General features: G+C 33.1%; 1 protein-coding gene across 6 annotated transcripts in view; it reads right to left on the bottom strand.

Moving 5' to 3' along the window:
- N4BP2 (NEDD4 binding protein 2) overlaps positions 1-22,319 on the bottom strand; it is an 89,684-nt gene that overhangs the window by 42,378 nt on the left and 24,987 nt on the right. For all 6 annotated transcript variants that reach the window (XM_070372287.1, XM_070372286.1, XM_005901988.3 and 3 more), the window contains exons 5-12: positions 19,759-19,847; positions 16,244-16,320; positions 11,806-11,958; positions 7,745-10,122; positions 7,049-7,134; positions 6,498-6,543; positions 4,972-5,168; positions 1,391-1,509 (exon numbers count right to left, since the gene is read on the bottom strand). In XM_070372287.1, coding sequence (XP_070228388.1) covers positions 1,391-1,509; positions 4,972-5,168; positions 6,498-6,543; positions 7,049-7,134; positions 7,745-10,122; positions 11,806-11,958; positions 16,244-16,320; positions 19,759-19,847 — 3,145 coding nt within the window. The remainder of the gene's footprint in view (positions 1-1,390; positions 1,510-4,971; positions 5,169-6,497; positions 6,544-7,048; positions 7,135-7,744; positions 10,123-11,805; positions 11,959-16,243; positions 16,321-19,758; positions 19,848-22,319) is intronic.

The raw sequence follows: 22,319 nt of genomic DNA, 5'->3' as shown, positions 1-22,319 counted from the left end.
GGCTTCCCTGGTGGCTCAGTGGTAAAGAGTCTACCTGCCAATGCAGAAGACATGGGTTCGATCCCTGGTCTGGGAGGATTCCACATGCCTCAGAGGAACTAAGCCCATGTGCCACAGCTATTGAGCCTGTGCTCTAGAGCCCAAGAATCACAATTACTGAAGCCCGTGCTCCGCAACAAGAGTAGCCACCGCAATGAGAAGCCTGCATGCCACAAGTAGAGAGCAGCTCCTGTTCGCCACAACTAGAGAAAAGCTTGAGCAGCAACAAAGACACAGGACAGCCAAAAATAAATAAATAAAACAAAATTATATAAAAATTTTTCTTTAAAAAAAAAAAAAAAAAAGCAAATTTAAAAATAAATACTGGAATAAATATGGAATAAATAAATTCCATAATGTTGGGGTAGGACAGATTTTCTCAAAAAGAGTTAAAACTCCGAATCAGTAAGGGAAACAATTTTCTGATAAAACATGAATTAAAAAATGTTTATGACCAATGAGATTTTATCAAGAAAATTTATTATAATCTATATTAACAAAGATAACTACACATAATATATAAAGAATTCTCATAAATGTAGAAAGAAATACAAAGAGCCAAAAGAAGACAGGCAAAAAATAACCAATTTAATAGAAAAAGAAATCAATGGGAGAAAAGCTCAACCTCACTAGTAATAAAAATTTAAGCAACAATGAAATATTTTTCCTACCAGACTGGCAAAAAATTAAAGATTCTTAATGTTCAGGGCAAGTTACACAATCAGTACATATAAGTAATATGGAAAGCCGTTATAAAAGGAAATTTGGCATTAGCTACAGACATTTTTAGTGTATCTACTCTGAACCAGCAATTTCACTTTCAGAAACTAGCTTACTATAATATTCACCCATGCACACAAAATGTATGTTCAATGTTGCTCAGTGCAACATGGTTTCCAACTTTTCTTATGGTCAAAAAGCCTGCAAACAGAGCATGTTTAAACAAACTACAGTACTTTAAGAAATCACTTTCAGAGTACTATGGAATACTCTGTAGACATTAAAAAGAAAAGAGTATTTATTCTGTCACAAAGTATGGACAGAAAAAATAACAGCAAAACTACAAAATATTATATAAAACACAATCTATTTTGGTGACTATATATATAGTTACCAAAACAAATAGGTACACATGTGTGCGCATACTTAGTATATGAACATGAGAAAAAATTGGGGAGGAATATGAACCAATTGACAAAAACTCACTTTCTACATTATTGCATTTAAATGGTTTATAATACACTTATATTATTTTTGTTATCAGAAAAATAAAAATAAGAGATTAAAATGTATGACATACACTTTCAATCACATCACAACAAAAACTGCAGACAATTCTTCTGGTACTCACTTGTGGTCCTTGAAAATGTCCACCAGGAAATTTTGGTTAATGGCTGGAAATATCTTAAAGAGTTGCTTCTCCTTTAGCTTAGTGGCACAATCTTTCTCAAACATAAGCGTCTCCCTTTTCTAAAACAAACAAAAAAGACAAAACTCATTCTTATGATGGAATTTACAATACTAGTTATGCTGATCCAAAACCATGGTTATTTCATTGCGAAAACACTAATAATTTAAAAGCAACCACAGACTTTCTTCATTGATTAAAGGCTGAAAATAGTAATGTAAGTATTCTTGCACTGTTTATTTATATCCCATTTTTTACTAAGTATTCGAAGCTGCTTATTAATACACACACAGAATCACACATATACATATATGTGTGTGTATGTGTATATATATACTCTCACATATGACACACGTGCTGAGTCGCTCAGTCATATCCAACTCTTTGCGACGCTATGGACTGTAGCCCGCAAGGATCCTCTGTTCATCAAGGGATTCTCCAGGAAAGAATACTGGAGTGGGTTGCCATGCCCTCCTCCAGAGGATCGTCCCAACACAGGGATTGAACACAGGTCTCCCTCATTGCAAATGGATTTTTTACCATCTGAGCCACCAGGGAAGCCCACATTCAATCATATATTACACATATAAAAAGAATGAAGTATATACATATAAACAGGATATAAATAAATGAAGAAATCAGAGAGTAGAGAAAATAAAGGTAAGAATATAGGATAAAGCTAGCAAGAAAATTAGTATAAATAAATGCATGCTACAAAATCCTGTACCATTGCTAAAGGTGGGTCACAAATTCAGTTCTGAGCTTCTCAATGGCCAAAGCAAAGGAAGAAACAAAGATTCTCAGTGTCCACAAAATAAAAAGAAGCCAGCTGCTCAGAAGAACAGCTTTTTCTGGTACTGAGACCTGAGAGAAATTTCTCACATGGGTCCTCATAAAAGGGACACTGTGTGATGCTGTGAACAACGTCCTTAAAAACATATTCTCCTCAATGGGCAGAAACTACAATGTACAAATGAGTTGCAAATTCAGGTTGACAGAAAAATCCACATTAAAAAATTTTTTTCACAAACATATTTATTCCAAAGGAATTGTATGCGAATTGCTAAGTGTTATTTTTTCAAAGTCGTATTTGGATTGTTTAAATTGCCAAACCAAACAGGCTTTTCTAATATGTGCTAATTTAATTCTAATTAATGATTATAGTAATCGTTTGTAAAGGGACTTCTAACTCTAAGACAATTTGTTGACATTGTGATTTAACTATGTAATATTTTTGTTTATTCCAAAAGTCCCAGTGTCTAAAAAATAACTTCCTATAAAAGTTCAAAGAGTCTCTGAAAATGTAGAAATTACAATAATTTAGGATAGTCCTAGAATAGCTATTGGTTTTGAAACCTAGCCATATTTAGGCCATTTATAATACCAAACAACAACAGAAAAAGAATCACAATAGGTGACAACCTGACCAGTCAAAAGGACTGGTGAAGCTGAAAATATCACATACCACAAGAGTGAGGAAAACAAGCCACCTCAAGAATTTTAAATATTTCACATCTTATTTTAAGATATACATTATAATCTGATCTTACTAAAAAATTCAGTGATTTTTTTTTAGAAAAACCTCAGTGATCAGATTTACTAGAATCTGCCAGGTCATAGAGTATCTCTAAACTACAAATTAAGGTCTTATCAATTAACTGAAAACAGCAAGGAGATCAAATCAGTCAATTCTAAAGAAAATCAACCCTGAATACTCATTGGAAGGACTGATGCTGAAGCTGAAGCTCCAAGACTTTGGCCACTTGACGCAAAGAGTCAACTCACTGGAAAAGACCCTGATGCTGGGAAAGATGGAGGGCAGAAGGACAAAGGGGAGACAGAGGATGAGATCACTGGATGGCATCAACGACTCAATGGACAAGAGTTTGAGCAAATTCCAAGAGATAGTGAAGGACAGGGAAGCTCGGTGTGCTGCAGTTCACGAAGTCGCAGAGTCAGACATGACTTAGCAACTGAACAACAACATCTTACAATTAATTATCTTCTTCATGCATTATGCCTAATTTTTATTTTATATTCTTTGCTTTAAAAGAATTTAAAGTGTATTTCTCCTTTGGAAAATTCTGAGAAATTACTGAGAAATTTTCCAGAAATTCTCTTACTGAGGCTCTACTTAAGCAGGAATATCTTTAGGATCAAAAGAGTATAGCTTCTATTATCAAATTCACAGAAAGACAAGAAAAATCACTGACAGAAAAAAAAAATTACGTTGAAAAGTCAAAGAAACTTATTTGTTCATCATTATGTGAAGTGAAGTGAAAGTTGCTCAGTCGTGTCTGACTCTTTGCGATGCCATGGACTATACAGTCCATGGAATTCTCTAGGCCAGAGTACTGGAGTGGGTAGCCTTTCCCTTCTCCAGGAGAACTTCCCAACCCAGGTATAAGAGATAAAAAGGTAGGTTAGAACCATAAAGAAAAGTTTCAGTAGCAGAAAACAGCATTTCAACAAAAAGTGTCACATCATTTGAGTATAAGTTCTAGGCTTTCCTTATTTTTTATGAAAATCTATTTCTCCAATTAATTACATATGTAAATTGAACAGGATATCTGAAACAACACTAAATTATAAGATCCTACTGAAGAGACTGTTCCTTGGATTATATAAACACGTAAAGTTGGTAACGGTAGCATATTTCCAACTTAATTAACAAGTGGGGAAAATAAATATGAAAGTGGAAGAATCCCATCATTCTTTCTACGCCCCCATTCTATCAATATATATTTCAACCAATACAAAGGTGTTCCTTTGAGCAGTCAAATGAGTAGGAAAAAGAGGGGAAAAGGTTGTAAGATCACCAACTAAGAATTTTTTTTTCCTTGAGAACTAAACTAATAATCTCTAAGGTCTTTTCCCTTTTGATTTTTAAATTCTCTAATACTAATTTTCAGAATTCCAAAAAAAGTTAAGAAAAAGAAATGCAAAAGAAACCAAATTCTCTTACGACTTCATATAGTTAGATAGGTTGAAAAAGAACAAAAATTAAATTCAGAGCAAAGCAAAGTATCTGTTTGAACTTGTCTTACTGAAAAGTTAGATAGAAAAAGAAGAGTACTTAATTTAAGATTTGAAAGTTTCTAAAATTTTTCTCTAAAATATTTTGCTTCAAATATGAACTCTTCAATAGCAAAACAGTCATTTCTTATTACTAACTTATGAATGAAATTATCTTCAAATGAAATATTTCTTTCATGTTTTTCTAGAATGAAAAAATTTACAGAAATAAAATTATAGACAAGAAATATACATCTGCAAAATTAAATCCAAAACAACAGATTTAACATAACTGGCTTACTGTTATAGAATATCAACTAATTTTCCAGAAGTAAAAACCTCCAACTTCAAACTACATTTAAAAACATTTTTCAATTTTAACACTAACTTCAATCAGGTTAAAATAGATTCTAAGACTACAGAAAGTAGAATCAAATGAAAATCACAAACTAAACATATAATCAAACTAGAGTAAGAAACAAAGGCTTAATATTTATACTAACTCATACCAAATCATGCTTTTCCTGTAAGGCAATTTCTTCTGACATTATTTCTCTGAGTGATACTTTTTTAGTTTGAGTGTTCCAATGATCCAATAAGGGTAGCATTTCAGGTGCTGCTAAAGTCTTCAGTAATTTTTTGCCTGTTCTCTGAGATGATTTTTGTTCTGAATTATCAAGACCAATATGCCCAACCAGGGAAGGATCTACAAAAGCAGTATCAATAGTGTCAGACCGTGAATAACAAATGTACAAACTAACAATTATTCTGATGTAAATATATACCTCAGACAGATCCAGAAAACATGATTTTTAACTCTTTGCTTATAATACAGTTTGCAAATTTCAAAATATATCTTCACATAATAAGTATGAAATATGTATAAATGTAGGAATACTTCAAATGAGCAACAATCTGAGTATCACTATAAATCAACCCAATGCTTCCCACTCTTTTTCATATCCCTTCAACAGAGAAAACAGTAACACACATATACACTGATAAACAGAGGAAGCTGCAGCCAGCCAGGAGTGACCAGCTAGAGCAGCTGGTCATCTCTGCCTGGCCACTCCAAGAACTGAAAGGATAAATATTTTTGCAAATCTGTAACCCACTGGAGGCACACAGTAAATATTGAACATTGATATTCAAGAAAAGAAGGAACTGAACATTCTAAGAAGTTCATAACAGTAAGACAACGTATATTTCAGCTTTTCTAAGAGCAACACATTCTGATATACACTTTTGCTCTCCTGGAAAGTGAAGAAATAGCTAATACTATCATCTGAATAACTGATACTATTTGGGAACCTCCAGCTCTCAAATAACTTTGGTTCTTGAAGCTACAATACAGGTCTGGATTAAAGTTAAGAATCTTCACTCTAATAATCTTCAGTCTGGAGTCCTGGTATGAAGTGGGCAGAAGCATCTAGAGAAACTCAAGCACAAAAGCAGGACCTAGAACAGGTCTGCCACTGTGCACTAACCAATTAAGACACTGCATCTAAGAAATCTTCTGGAATCAAATATTTTCAGTTTGGTAGATATACCCAAAAAGCAGGCTTTTATGCTCTAATCATATTAAAATCAATAAAAATTTAAGAGCCAAAGTAATATTTCAATGATGCTATCAAAGACAGGAATATTTTATGCTCTCAAACCAGAACAGTTTTCTATCATTCAGAACAAAATCATTAACAGGAAACACTCTGAATACATGCATTAGAGCACACCTAGGTGCTTCATAGCCTCGTAGTTGAAAAAAAAAATTTTCAACTCAAGTATAGTTGATCTACAATGTTGTGTTAGTTTTCAGTTATAACCTGAAAATTAAATAATACAAGGACTTTTTTCTTCTTTAAGTTTTATTTTATATCAATATTAAATGTTAAAATTTTTTAAAACTTACCTACAAATCAAAATTCTTTGGTAACATATTTTGTGGAAGTATATTTAAAATGAGTTGAAATTCATACACACACACCAAGTTTCAACATCAAGATAAGAACATCAGAAGTGAAACTATGTGATTTACCTTGCATTAACTTGCCACAAGATACCTCTTCTTGTCTTTGTCGCTCCTAAACACAAAGGCAGAATAGGGGATTGGCAAAGAAGGGTGCATTAGAAAACAAGCTTATGTTATTTTCCTCAGTAATCATTTCTCCTTATAAAACTATCAATCATTCTTGCTAAATCTAATAAATCTAGATAAATATAAATTATGATTACATCTATGTATCTCTTCCACTTATAGAGCTCTTATGCTATAATTTTTAAAAAACTGTTAATGAAACTTATTAGCATTTCAAGTCTTTAAAGAACAAAAAACTATTTATGATTTTTTTCCCTAAAATAAAAAATCAATCATATTGAGCTCCATCATTTATTATATAGTTTGGTCAATCTGGATATAATCTAAAACACTGGAAACAGAAAAAATATCAGTAATCTGTTAACTGCTAAAATTCATTCTCTAACTAAAAATTTAATAGAATCTTTGATATAACACAACAGATTATAATGAAGAGCAAAGGTGACAAAATGGACACAAAAGGAGCTCTTTATAAAAAGAAGCCTACCAACCATTACAGATTCTTTCCATTTCTCATGAATCACTTTAGCCAGATTCAGATCTATATGAACCACACAATCCTCAACTGTTAGGGACCCTTGTGAGGAGAGGAAAAAAAGAAAAGAAAATATGACCATTACTCATTATACATATGCAGAAAACATACTCAACTACCTTACACATCATAAAACTAATCTATATTTTTAATTACTAACCTATGTCTCTAGTTTTAAAACTCTTGGAATATTTTTATGTAGTATGTTATTGTATTCACACTTCTTGGCAGATGCAATTATACAATGTTTCATATACTTAAGTTCTTCATGTCCATTACACTAAATATATTTAGCATGTTCACTTCCATTAAGACTTTCCAATAAGTGTGTCCTAAGGAATTATCTTGCCTTAAGTGTATCTGGAGTAGCATCAAAGGATTAAAAAGATGTATCTGTGCAAACAAGTATGAGGTAAATACCAGAGAAAATTTTCAATATATGCATGGGATGAATACAAACTCTATACTCTCTAGTTTCTTGAAATTATACATTTAAAAATCCTCCACAAACACATGGTGCCAAAAACAATAATGTAGTCAACAGACTTTTACATTTGTTAACATACAAAGTAATTTTAAAATTCAACCTAAACTATCTATATTCTAGTCACAGAAAGATGCACATATAGGTAATAATTTACTTTTTCCTTACCTGAATCAATACCAACAGGGCCAAATAATTCATTGAGCTGAAAAGCCAGTTCAGGGGGCAATGCCAATTCAAGACAGTCTATGGTCAGAGATTTGGTTGTCACTGGAGTGGGATTCAGTGTCTCAGCTTTATCTTCTCCAGTAACTCCAGCTGACAAAGCACTCCCTGCCATTAGAATTGTCTCCATTTCCTGTTCCTCTTCAATCATAAATTCTTCTGTGTTTGGAAATTTCACACAGTCCTTTGGAAGATTTTCATTTTTATTTATTTCAAAAGAGTTAGTAAAATAAGTTTCTTCATGTAACTCAAGATTTGAAGTGCTTGATACAGAGTTCAAAATGTTAGACAAATTCAAAGAAGAAGGTATGTTACCTCCAGTCTCTGCAACTTCTGAATTCTTTTCCATTTCACTCACAGTTTTAGTGGTAGTAGCTTTTAGAGTATCTGGAAAAAACTGCTTCACATTATATAAACCTGAAAGTTCTGTTTGACTATTAGCAAGTACTTCATTACTATTATTTAGCTCTACAGTAGGAAGTATACTTGTTACTAATCCATGTTTTTCAGTAGTTATAGCTCTTATTTCTGCCTGCTCTAAGTTCTCCTTTTTGGAATTACAGGTAGATTGTACATTAGTGTTATTGATATCAATTCCATGGCTAAATTCTGGCACAGAAAAATTAGAATCCTCTAAGCTTCCTCTTTGGCTAATAATTTCCTTCAAATTCAGTCCCAGAGAAAATGGCCCAATTTGTGCTTCATCGTATGATTTTTTTATATTCTCAAATTCAGTATCCTCACATAATTTGGTTTCAGAATCCAATAAAAGGCTTGTGGCCCAAATAATATCTTTGTTACACCTCTCATATAAGTCTTTTAGGGCTTCTAATGAAAAAGATCCAAATAGTTTACAAAGAATGTTAAGATTTTCAGATTCATCAGCATTGGTGAGCTCACTTTCTTCCACATATGTGCTTTTGTCATACATTACCCTATATGGAATTGCTTCTTGAACATCCAATTTTGTGTTAATATTGAAAGTTTTGGGTTTAAATCCATCTAATCTTCCTGTTAATACTCTCAGAGAATCAGAAACACTAATCTTATTTTTTTCTACTTTCCATAAGAGAGCAAAATCCTGTGGTTCAGTCTGGGTACACATGCCTACTCCTATTTCAGGGACTTCTTTAGTCTTTTCTTCTGAAAATTCAGCTAAAGTTTGTGGTCCTATTTTTTCAGGGACAGTTGGCACACTATTGATATAAGGAAGAGACAATGTGTGTTCCCTATGAATCCTTTTACTTGGACAAGTCTTACTCTCATAGGTCATTTCATTGGGCAACATTTCAGAACTTCCTCGAGTACAACCACCCAATGTTTTTAGCTCTTCAGGGCTTGTGCCCCAACAGGCCTCATGTGAAGAGTATAAGGATATTTCATTCATACTGCTGTTGGTTCCAAATTCTAGGCTGGGTTCATTTAAGCCAGCCTTTGGTATTCTTGATCTGTGCTCTCTCTGAGCTAACGAATCGAGGGAAGGCCAGTCACCCACAATGTTGAATGAATCTCTTTCCGGGTTTTTGTAAGTATCATATTCACAGCTACTGAAAGGTTCCGAGGCATTACCACACTGTGACCTGTCGTCATCCTCTACATTTTCATATGGAGGTCCTTGTGGCTGCATACAATCTACACTCACAGATAAACTATTATCTAATATTTTATGTGACTGAGGGCGATTATACTTTTTGTCATTTTGTACAGATGAGGCTTTTTCCATTTTTCGGTTCCTTTTTGTCCTCTGACCAATAGTCTTATCAACTGGCCAGTCACCAACAAAAGACAGCTCGTGTTTTGGAAACTTTTCCAAAGTTGATTTGCTCTTTTGTTTTCCAAAGGCTTTTTTCTTTACTGCCGCTCTTTCTTCCAATATTTCACTAGATAAAGATTTTTCATTTTGATTGGGTACAGGATTTGAAAGACCACAGTCCCCTTGATTATTTTCACCATAACAACTACTTGGTGACATTCTCTCTAACAAACTATCTGCATTGGTTTCACTACACTCTTTTTCAAGAGCCATTTCTACTGGCTCTTCTTTTTCACTTTTGTCTGTAACTTGTACTTCACTTTCAGAATCAGGAAAGTATGTGTTTGGAGCTTCCTGAATGAAAGCATTCTGAATATTGGGATTCATATCACTTATTTCTTTTTTTCCTTTGTTTAAATCTGCGTTAGGGAGATATGCAATATTCTCAGGCAACATATTTTCTTTGGTCACATCAAGTTTCTTCTCTTCAGTTAACTCTAGATGCTTCAAAGACGAGGATAAAACATTTTCTTCTTTTTCAGAAGTAATATCTTCATTGTCTCTTGGGCTGTAAGATTTTTTTTTAAGTATTATAACGAAATCTCTTACTGTTATGATTAGTAATATTAATACTGTTAATATATTTAAACTAAAGAACATTAATATTATGATTTAAACTAAAGAATCTTTCAACTGAAAGACAAGATACCTGATCTTACCCTAATACATGATGAACACACCCCTTTATTGTAATCCCAACACCGAGCACAAGGCCTGGCTTACACGAAGCACTCAAAACTTTTTTTGAATTAAATAATTAACAGGAGATTTTCAGTTAAGGTGTTTATGATGCATTAAATATTAAAGTTAAGGTTCTAAATTTGTTCCCAGAACAGGATACCTCCTGGGCTCCTTTCCAACTTACTAAAGCTTAATACATGTGAAACTAGGTCTGCCTCTGTACCACCTGTCTTTTGCTACCAAGGAAAATGCTTAAGATTGATTTACAAAGTCACAGTCAGTCAACATGATTTGCACAATTAAGTCAAATGAGAGAAAGGGAGGACAGCTCTCAATTTAGATTTCACTTGCTAAAAATTTTTTTTAAACCACCCTCAATGTTATTTTCAGACTCAGAGCACTTTTGCCAAATCGTTATATTAATACTTTCAATTTCAGTGCATTTTCCTTATTTGTCAACTCATCTTCCTTTCTATACTGCAGGAGTTCTCAAAGGCCCACCTCTCCCATGAAGCCTTCCTAAGTGAAATCACACCTAACCAGTTTTCTACATCCAGATGCTATTATAAGTCCTTTACAAGTATTAATTCATAATCCTTATGAGAGCCTTATAAGCAAAGTGTTATTGCCATTTTGCAAATGAGGAGCTGAAATATAGAGAGATCTTATAATCTGTCAAGATTAAGCTTTGGGATATGAAGCCAGGAAATACAGTTAAGGAGCCCATATTCTTATCCATTTTGCAACACTGCAGCATTTATGAATCTTCTTTTCCTAACTCCTTTCCAACAGAGCTTCTCATCCCCTACCATCAAAAAATGTGAGCATTCAGACCTCTCTACATATTTAAGGCTCTTCTTTCCTCACCTACTTATTCAATTGTTTATGTGCCCTAAATATTTTTTAACAGAATCAGTACTATCCTGAACTACAAACTTCCAAAGGCTGTGACTTGTATTATTTAATCATGAGTAATACATTTTTATGATAGTTTGAAAGTATTTTTATTAATATCTAAGAGAATTAAGAAGTAATGTAACTACAAAACAACAACAGGGGGTAGATAAGGTAACATAAATACTGCAATAGCAGCAAGTTAAATAAAGAAGACAGGAATATTCATAGCATAAAGATGGACCTACATAAATCAGAAGACAATGAATCTCCCACATATGTCATCACTCACATAAACTTTTACTTCTCTTGCTAACCATAAGTATCCTGCTCTACGTAAAACTATACCTAAACCTTATAAACAACAAATGCCTAACTTATTTTTACAGTTATTTCACAGTGATTTTAGAAGTTTCAAAATTATCTTTTTTTTTTTTTTTTTTAATATTTTTCTGGGCTTATGGGATCTAGTTCCCTGACCAGGTATCAAACCTGGGCCCACAGCAGTGAGAGCAGAGTCCTAACCATTGGACCACCAGGGAATTCCTTCGAAATTATCACACTTTTTAAATTAGGTTTTTAAATTAAACTTTGGTACATAGAGACTTTAACCTACCTAGTACTTCTGTCACAAGAATATGCACACAATTCAATGCGTTCGATTTTCTCTGGAACTGAAGAACTCATGATTATTGGCACTGAAACAAAACGTTGATAGTGTTCCAACATTCTTGTTATTTTTTCTTTGCTTATCCCATGAATATTACGCCTAAAAATTCCAGGGGGAAAAAAGGGAAAGAGGAACATCAGTAATGGTATTTTTAAAAAATCGGCTCATATAATGTCAAAAAAAAAACATTTCTAATATGTAAAAATATCAAAACTGGTTTATTATGACACAATGTAAACTATTTAATTTTCATTTTCATTTTATTCAGGATGTCCTAAATTACTATTTTCTTAATCATGCCACACAATCTTTTCCAAATATCCTTTATCAAGTTGGAAAAAAACCAGCAAATCTTAATAACTTTAAAAGAACTTATTCACAAGTGCTATTAAAAAAAAAAACAACTCATAAGAATATGGCCATCATTTTAGTTAATTACTAACTAGTGACTAAAAAATTTCTACTCAGAGGCTCTTACTTACACCAGTACAGCAGACAAAATGTCCCAAAGGACTCTCCTATTACAATAAAATTGGATCCCATATAAATTAAAGTAAACACACACTTTAATACATCTTAAGTTCAAGTGAAGAGAAAAAAAAATTCCTATTTGAAGTTTCTGGATGTCCAAATATGAAATCTGCTATATTTGTGCTTTCACTCATTGTAGTTTATTTCTTTGTTTTTGTTTATAAGCTCGTATACTTAGCTGAATCTAATATATGGGAATCCTTAGGCCTGAAACTGAAAGTGCTTTCATTCATACAGCAACAGGAGTTGCATCTGCCAAGAGGCAAGATGGTATGCTTTAGTTCTTTAAGGGTTTTATCTTAACGAAAACATCTCAATTGCAACTCTCCTGTCTCAGGTTGGATCCAAGTATTTAGTGTCTGGATCCTGGGGCTAGTATCAGCATTTGCCAGCTGGGCAAATCTGGCTTTCATATTTACATACCTCCATCTTGTCTGGTTTCAGATCACAAAGAAGCAAAGAGATAGAAAATATGAAAGAGAGGTTAAGAGACATAGACATAGAGGACAGACCAAAAGGTCTAGTATGTATCTATCCAAGTCCCAGAAAGAGAAGAGAGAGTACGTGGGACAGAAACAATTTAAAGAAAAATGGTTTAAGAATTTTCCAGAACTGATGAAAGACAATCTCCTAATCTCACAAGTTCAACAAATCCCAAGCAAGATAAATAAGAAATCCACAACTAGAAACATAATACTGAAATTGTCATTCACCAAAGATAGAAATCATATTACAAGCAACTAGAAATTTGATAAATGAATTATCTACAAAGAAAACAACCATTAGAATTATACTTGACAATAATAGTAATGGAATCCAGAAGACAGTTAAATGTTATCAATAACAGAAACTGTAAATCTAGAATATATACACTCAGCAAAAGCTTATAAGAATGAGCACAATAAAAGAACTTCCAGATTAAAAAAAAAAAAGTTTGACATAAAGCATGCCTAAATTGTAAAGAAAATTCTAAAAGATGAATGTCAGGCAGAAGAAAATTCTCAGATGAAAGGCCTATGATGAAAGAAAAATTAAGCACAAAGCAATAACTAAATGAGTGAAAACAAATACTACCTGTACATTCTAGACAGTCAGAGCCTGTAAGCTGGAAGGGAGGTTAATTATCAGAGTTAATATGTTTGAAAGTTCTTGTATGTGGGAAGAGGAAGGCTAAGAAAATGGTTTAACTTAAAAGTCTGCACGATAAAACTTTTAATGTAACCACTGAAAGACTTAAAATAGTATATGTAATCTCCAAACTAGTAGAGAAGGAAAAAATGAGCAAGCAAATCTGCATTCAATTTTTAAAAATCCGAAGTAAGGCAAGATAGGAGGAAAAAATCAAATATTTAATTTTCTGTGATAGGAAAAAACAATCACAAAAAATGTGAGATAAATAAAAAGTACACAGAATGAGGCAGTAAGAAATAAGACCAATTATATGAATAACCAAAATAACTGTAAAAAAACTAAAATATCAGTTAAAAGCTAAAGACAGAGTGAATTTTTTAAAACCCAGCCATACTGGTCATAAGAGATACACCTAAACACAAAGATACTGAAAGGTTGAAAGGAAAAGTATAGAAAAATTAATAACACTCAAATACTAACTAAAAAAAGTTGGTATATTTCTATTTATATTAGACAATTAGATTTTATAACAAAAATTAATACTAATAAAAGAAAACCAGTGGACAAAGATAAAAGCTTCCATTAGAGTGATGCAAAGATCTTAAGACTATATGGACTTCAAAAAATATCCTTAGTATATTTAAAACAAAAAATAGAATTATAGGGAAAGACTATTATAATCAACATAATAGTGGTAGAGGAAGATTTCAACACACCTCTCACAGTAGATTTTTCTCATCCCTCTCTTAAAGATTAACTCATTAAGCAAAATTTTCAAAAAAGTTATATATAATGTGAGCAAATGAATAAGCATGATTTAATGATATAGTAATACACTATAACCATCATACATTCTTATCAAGCAAATATGAACATTATAACAAACTGATAATGAACTAGTAAAACACATCTTTAAAAATATCAGAGAATTAGTTTGATACAAACCACATAATCTTATCTACTGAAGTAAAGTTGAAAATCAATTTTTTGAGAAGATAAATTTTATATCCATGTACTCAAAAATTCAAAATATAGTTCTAAATAACCCAAAGGTTAAAGAATAAAAGTAACAGTAATGCAAACTAGAAAATAAATGATTAAAAGAAGATATTACACAGTAAAATTCTAGGAGCAGCTAGCATGGTACGTAAGGAAATTTACAGCATTAAATGCTCATACTAGAAAATAACCTGAACTTTCAGTTCAAGCCTTACAAAAATAACAATAAACAAAGCAAAATAGTTTTTTTTTTAAAGCAAAGAAACTAGAATAAAAGAGAAGCAGAAAAGAATTAAACATAAAACAAACGTATAATAGAAAGCTCAACAAAGCAGAGATGTTTATTTGAAAATGCTAATAAAAAATCTGATCTCTAGTGAGAATAAACAAGAAAAAAAGAAAATACATGTAAACATATTAGGATTAAAAAGGGGAACTAAGTATAGATGTAGCAGAGATTTAAACTTGAAGAGAATATCAACCGTCTTAATAAAAAGTCAATAAATTTGAAAACTTTGGTATAATGGACAAATTCCAATTGAAACTTCTTACAAAGAAAACACACAATACAGATAGTTTCATAAGTAAATCCTATCAAACATTCAAACTTACATAAACTCAGAAAAGAGAAAAAAAGAAAATACTTCCCAACTAACTCTATGAACCTAAAACCATCATACCAAAACCAGGCAAGACAGGGCAAAGAATAAAAACTGTAAGTCAATCTCACTCATTCATGCCGATGCAAAAATCCTAAACAAAATATTAGAAAACCAAATCTAGTAACGTATCAAGAGGATAATAAAAAGGAATAAAATACTGATTCATGCTACAACATGGGTGAACCTTGAAAACATTATGTTAAGTGAAGCTGCCAGACACAAAAGTTCACACATGATTCCACTTACATGAAATGTTCAGAACAGGCAAATTAACAGAGACAGAAAAGCAGATTAGTGATTGCCAAGGGGTAAAGTGGAACTGGGAGTGACTAGCAATAGCAGGTACAGGGTTTCTTTTTGAGGTGATGAAAACATTCATTAATTAGATAGTGGTGATGGTTGCACAATGTTGTAAATATCCTGAAGACAAGCTGTCCTTCAGTTAATACTGAAATCAGTTCAAATTACCAAGAAGAAAATATCCTGACCAAAATTAATTTAGGGCTATCTCTATGGGAATACAAAGCACAAAACAAAATACACTGTCCATGTCCTGAGTAACATTTTCATCCAAATTAAACAATTAAAGAAAAAAGTATAATCTTGTGGGGGAAAGCAGAGTGAGTAGTGAAAAACCCAAACAGCTAACATTTGCTACCTTTTCTGTTTACATGTTCTCCCTTCCCTCCAGCACGGTAAGTCACCAGGCAGCTACCACAATTTGTTCCTTCCAATGGCACATAGTTCAGGTTTGCCAAACCCTAGTCTCTTCTAGTTTCAGATACTGACATTATATTTTTAATAAGTAACAAAGTACTGGCTATATAACACAACTGGAATTTTTCTGTTTAATAACTCAATTTCAGAATAAAAAGATACAAATTCTTCATAAACTGAAAAAGAGAACCTACAGGCAATAAAAATTTTGTCAATTTTTAAGTGGCAAAGCCACAATCTAATCCATTTTGTTTTATTCATTATTTACAAGAGGAAAATAATCTAGATGGACTTTCTCTCACTCTCACAAAACTAAAACATTTTATATAAGCTCCAAGTTTTACCTTGCAAGTTCCTTCGGTTTGAATTTCCACCATGTATCCGGTTCCCGGAAAAGGACTTTATATTTATGTTTTTGAGACTACATACAAAAAAGACAAATGCATTTTTAAATAATTACTTCCATGAAATTAAATTTTCCCCAAATTCACAGCATGTTAAAACTGAAAGAATATAAAAGATTATCTATCTTGATGAGTGTGTTACCAGGCAAGATGAAGTCTCTCTGATCCAACAACAAACTTCTAGAAATTTATGCTACTGATAAAAACTTATGTCAGAGTGCAAAATTATATACACAGCAGAATATCTAGTTCATCATTATTTGTAATAGCAAAAGAATACACACAACACAGTGTCTATTAATATGGAACTGGCTAAATAAAGGAGGCTATAATCATACAATGAAAATACATACAATGGCTTTTAAAATCCTCTGTTAATGAGAAAATGTTCTTAATGTAAATTGTTAAGAAAGTAAGATACAGAATTTTCACTAGAATAAAAAAAGATAATCTGCATATGTATAGAAAACTTCTGGAAGGAGTCTCAAAAATACTATGAAAAGTATCTACCTCAAGGGAATAGGACTTTAGGCTTTCTTTTTTATGGCTTGAATACCTATCAGAATACATACATGACTTTTATAATTTTAAAACTATTTTAAATGACAACGCATTCTTTTTTTTTTTTTTTGGCCACACTGCACAGCTTGAGGGAATCTTAGTTTCCCAACCAGGGATTAAACAGGCACCCTCGGCAGTGAAAGCATAAAGTCCTAACTACTGGTCTGCCAGGGAATCATGGAATTCCCAATGACAGCTACTGAGAAACTATTTTTCAAAACTCTAGTATTTTGGCACAGCAATGCCAAATAAAAAAAGAGAGAGAAACTATTCTACCTGAACTTTTTCCATCTCAACTGATGTCAATCTTCAGTTACACAGGCCAAAACCCAACTTGATGCCATACTTAATGCCTCTCTTTCACATCCGTATCAATCCAATAAGAAATTCAACTGGCTCTACTTTAAAAATATATCCAGAATTTAATCTCTACTCACTATGACCTTCACTGCTCCCATGTTGGTCTGAACCATGTCATCTCTTTAACTACCACGAAAGCCCTTTAACAAGTCTCCTTCCTGCTTCCATTCTCCCCCACTCCCAAGTCTATTCTCAACACTGCCCTACAGTGATTCTTTTAACAGTCAGATCATGTCACTACTCTGCTCAAAACCCTGTTATGAACTAATGAATTTATTCTCTCAAATCTTTTATGTGGAAACTCCCATTCCACCATGTGACTGCGTTTGGAGACAGGACCTTTATGGAAGTAATTAGGGTTAAATGAAGTCAAAAGTTTAGGGCACTAGTGTCCCTGTAAGAAGAGACACCAGAGAACTTGTTCTCTCTACCATGTGAGAACACAGCAAGAAGAGAACTCTCAACAGAACTTGATCCTCCTGGACCTTGATCTGGGACATCTAGTTTCCAAAATTGTGAGAAAATAAAATTCCTCTTGTTTAAGCTATCTAGTCTATGGTAATCTTTATGGCAACCTGAGCAGACTAATGTATCTTCCATGTTACTCAAGGTAAAATCCTAAGTCCTCACAGAGACCTAGGCATAAGCCCTTACATAAGTCTGCCCTGCCATCTCCCTAACCACCATTACATCTCTGACCTCACCTCCCACTATTGATCCCCTCAGTTTTATGACAAGATGTCAATAGTGGTCATTGCTATTTTCTGTCATTCTGACAGAAAAGTTCAAAGATCAACCCAGACACCAAGGTAGTAGTGACATAATACCCTGTAATGAGCCTGCTCACTTCCATCTCCTCACCTCAGCACCAAATTTCTATAACTTATTCAATGGCTGGCAATAGTCCAGGTCTCTAATTACCTAAAGGGGTATATTTAACTCTTAGAATCAAATTAATTTTAAATGCACACATACACACAGAGAAAAAGAGACTAAGCATTTAAAGACTTTTTCAACTCCCATTATCAATGGACAAATCTTAACAATAAATTATATTACTTAAGAGGATTCTGACTTAGGTCAACCTATATGATAGTCCACAAGGGAAAATACTACTTTGCCATATATTTTATGTGTGTGTGTGCACATACACACACACACATATTTATGTTTAGCCAGTAGAAACTAAGCTACTTGACTGCTCCCTATTTATCCCTAACTTACTATTTTAGCTACTTTTGTGAATGACAGTCAAGACAGTAATAGACTATTATCTCCAATCTATTCCACTCTTCTACACTTTCATTATCTTAATAACAAAAGAAGCAAAAGGTGATCCTCTCCTCTACAGTAATTCCTGCATCTACTTCTTTATGAAGACAAAAGCATTTGGCATCTAAGATAAACAGGAGTCCTTTATATTTCTAAGTAGAGTTGAAAAGAGTCAAGGAATCAGTATTGGAAAAAAGGATTTACATTTTTAATTGTTATATAATAAATAAGGGAAAAGATAACATTATAGAAGGCTGAAGCCTAAATAAAAATCAGAAACATATAATTTGGGGGCTTCTTTATTTACTACATAGGAAAATAAAGTGTTAAAAATTTTCTAAGATGACAGCAGGAAGCTAAGAAAAACCTACAGAGGAGTCAAGTAAAGTTAAGGGGAAAGCACGTCCCTGTGGTAAACATATTAGTCTAGAAATTAGGAACTCCTAAGGCCAGAAAGCAAACTGAATTTCAGCCTCAAAGAAGTCTGTTTCCTCTACCACGCTGCACAGAAGTAAAATCTCACTTGCTTTCAAAGGAAACATAATTTTCTTTAGCAAAGTAAAGAATCACACCTTCAAAACAGTACAAACACACTAGGCACAGTAAAGGGGGTATAAGCTGGATGTGTTAAAAATACAGAATAGCAAGTATAACATTCATTAACTAAAGAAACAAGCTGAGCTTCAATGTGCCAGACATGTGCTAATCTTGGGAGAATAAAACAAATAATACACATACTCACAAAAGCTTCACTCATCAATTTACTCAACAAATATATATTTAGTATATGCCAGTGCTATACTTTGTAGATTCAATGATGAATAAAACAACAGCCCTACCCTCAAGAAAAATAGATGGCTTAAAGCCAAATTCAGCCCATCAGCCAATATTTGAACAGATTAGGAACTAAGGATATATAAATATAAATATATATATATATTTTTTTTTATGTTTAAAGGATTGTTTAAAAAGAATATGCAACAGACTGCGGCCTGTAAAACCTAAAATATTGACTATCTGGTGTTTTCTAGACAAAAATTTGTCAACTCATGACCTACTGATAAAAACAATGTACTTAGTGCTATAACAGAAATAAGCCAGGGTGCCATGAAAGAAGAGTGCCCAAGTCAGCTTTTTAGTAAATGAATGAATGCTAACTTACTAAAAAGTCAGGACTGTTTGCTTGAATTCACTTAAGTATTAGTATCCCCCCAAAATTCCAAACCCATTATTAAAGACTTATGACAATTTATGGTACAAACCAAAGCAACATATGGTTTCATTTCCCATGCCTGTAGGTTTGTATTATCTATTATTACAGGAGACACTTTCTTCTCAAATGCTTCTTTTGCTGAAAAACAGAAAATGAGAAATCACTTTTAATAACTATGTTTTAAAAAATCTAATCTTATTGATTAGATTTGAAATTTCATAATTTGAAAATCATAGATATGTGCTAATTTTACTCACAATTCTACTTCTAAATACGCTGAAGAAGGAAATGGCAACCCACTCCAGTATTCTTGCCTGGAAAATCCCATGGACAGAGGAGCCTGACGGGCCACAGTCCACAGGGTCACAAGAGTCAGACACGACTTAGCAACTAAACCACCACTACTTCTAAATACTATTTTGAGTATATGAAAAACTAAAGTACAGGAAAATGCTGAATAATAAATCCTAAATACTAAAATTATAATCAGAAATTAAATAAAAACTGGTCTAAATTTGATGTGTATATTAAATGTATAGACAGCATAAATAGGGGGGAAGTTTTCATTAAAACCAATAAAAAGACAATAATCCAATTTAAAAATGGCAAAAGATCTAAATAGAAAGCTCTCCAAAGGAGATAAACAAGTAGCCAATAAACAGACAAAAAGCGATCAGGGAAATGCAAATCAAAACCACAATGAGATACCACTTAACACCCATCATTAGGACAGCCATAGTCCAAAAGATCAGATTAAAAAAAGTTTTTTAATTTAAAAAAAAAAAAAAGACAAGTGTTAGTAAAGATGAAGAAAAGTTGGAACTCTCATATACTGCTACTGAGAATGTAAAATGGTGCTCTTGCTTTGGAAAATAGCTTGACAGTTCCTAGAAAGGTAAAACATAGACAGGTATGTTCATAGCAACATTATTCATAATAGCCAAAAAATGAAAACAATACAAATATCCATCAACTAATGAATGGATAAATGAAATGTGGCATATCCACATAATGGAATATTATTCAGCCATAAAAAAGAATAAATTACTGATACTTTCTACAACACAGATGAACCTTGAAAACATTATGCTAAGTGAAAAAAAACCATTCACAAAAGACCACATATTATATGAGTCTACTTGGATAAAATGTCGAGAATAGATAAACCTATAGAAAGTGAAGTAGTGGTTGCCTGGGGTTGGGAGAGAGTTAAGGAGAAATGAGGAGGGACTGCTAATGGGTATGTGGTCTTTCTGAAGTGATAAAAATGTTCTAAATTTGATTGTGGTGATGGTTGTACAACAAGGAATATGTTTAAAACTATCTGACTCTTATCTCACTCAATAAAGCTTTTTTAAAAAGTTCTGCCAATTAATTTCAAATTATTATTGCTGCAGTTGTTGTTACAGAAAGGCAAGTTGAACTACTGATAAGCACTCTTCATTCTCATTTAACCTTTATAAGAAATCTAGGGGATTAGTACTATTAAACTCTTTTACAGATGAGGACACAGGATCCTGGAGACTACAAATAACTTGCTTAAGAGCACACAGCTGGTAACTGGCAAATCCAAGACTGCACTTGATCACATCAGACTGTTTTTTATTTTTGTGTTGGTATTTTCATATTCCTGATTTTTACTTTAATATTTAGTTCAAGAAAGAATATAGAAAAATTTAACCATGTCTAAAGATGACAAACTCAAGAATAGCCTTCAAAGTGCATGTATCACAAAAGAAAGGCTAAGTAAAATACTGTCTATATGTCTTAACAAGAATTTCCCATATAAAATTCAAACTATTCATAACTAAACATTTCATGATAAAATCATCTTCAGTGAATAGTTGCACTAATAAGAAAATTGAGGTTTTACCAATAACCTTCCTGCAGGTTTAGTTTGAGGGAAGTCATTTTCCACTCTCACACAATCCTCTACAAAAATTAGGCCAATCTAGGGAAGACTGGTGGAGAAGGCAATGGCACCCCACTCCAGTACACTTGCCTGGAAAATCCCATGGACGGAGGAGCCTGGAAGGCTGCAGTCCATGGGGTCTATAAGAGTCGGACACGACTGAGTGACTTCACTTTGACTTTTCACTTTCATGCATTGGAGAAGGAAATGGCGACCCACTCCAGTATTCTTGCCTAGAGAATCCCAGGAATGGGGGAGCCTGGTGGGCTGCCGTCTGTGGGCGTCGCACAAAGTCGGACACGACTGAAACGACTTAGCAACAGCAGCAGCAGGGAAGACTAATGGTTAACAATGCAAATTCTATTTTAGGAAACTGGGACCAGAGCATGCCAGACAACTGTAACCATCTTGAGCTATTTCCAGACCAATGTAGAAAATCTGACTTACTTCTGACAAGATCTCCATTGACTAAATAAAACTTAAACATTTCAGGCAATGTTCTAAGCTATTTTACAAAAATTAACTCATTTAATCCTCATCACAGATCTACGAGACTACCTCCTCCACTTATTATGTAATAAGAATTGCTATAGTTATAATTTTATCTATATTATATAGTTATAATTTAGAATGAAAGTTAATTACAACTTAAAAGTTGTATGTCACTCAAAATAAAAACACCTGGTGGATTTTTTCCT

The sequence above is a fragment of the Bos mutus genome, chromosome 6 (assembly GCF_027580195.1).
Source record: "Bos mutus isolate GX-2022 chromosome 6, NWIPB_WYAK_1.1, whole genome shotgun sequence".
Taxonomy (NCBI): Eukaryota; Metazoa; Chordata; class Mammalia; order Artiodactyla; family Bovidae; genus Bos; species Bos mutus.
This window is presented reverse-complemented; position numbering and strand designations above follow the sequence as displayed.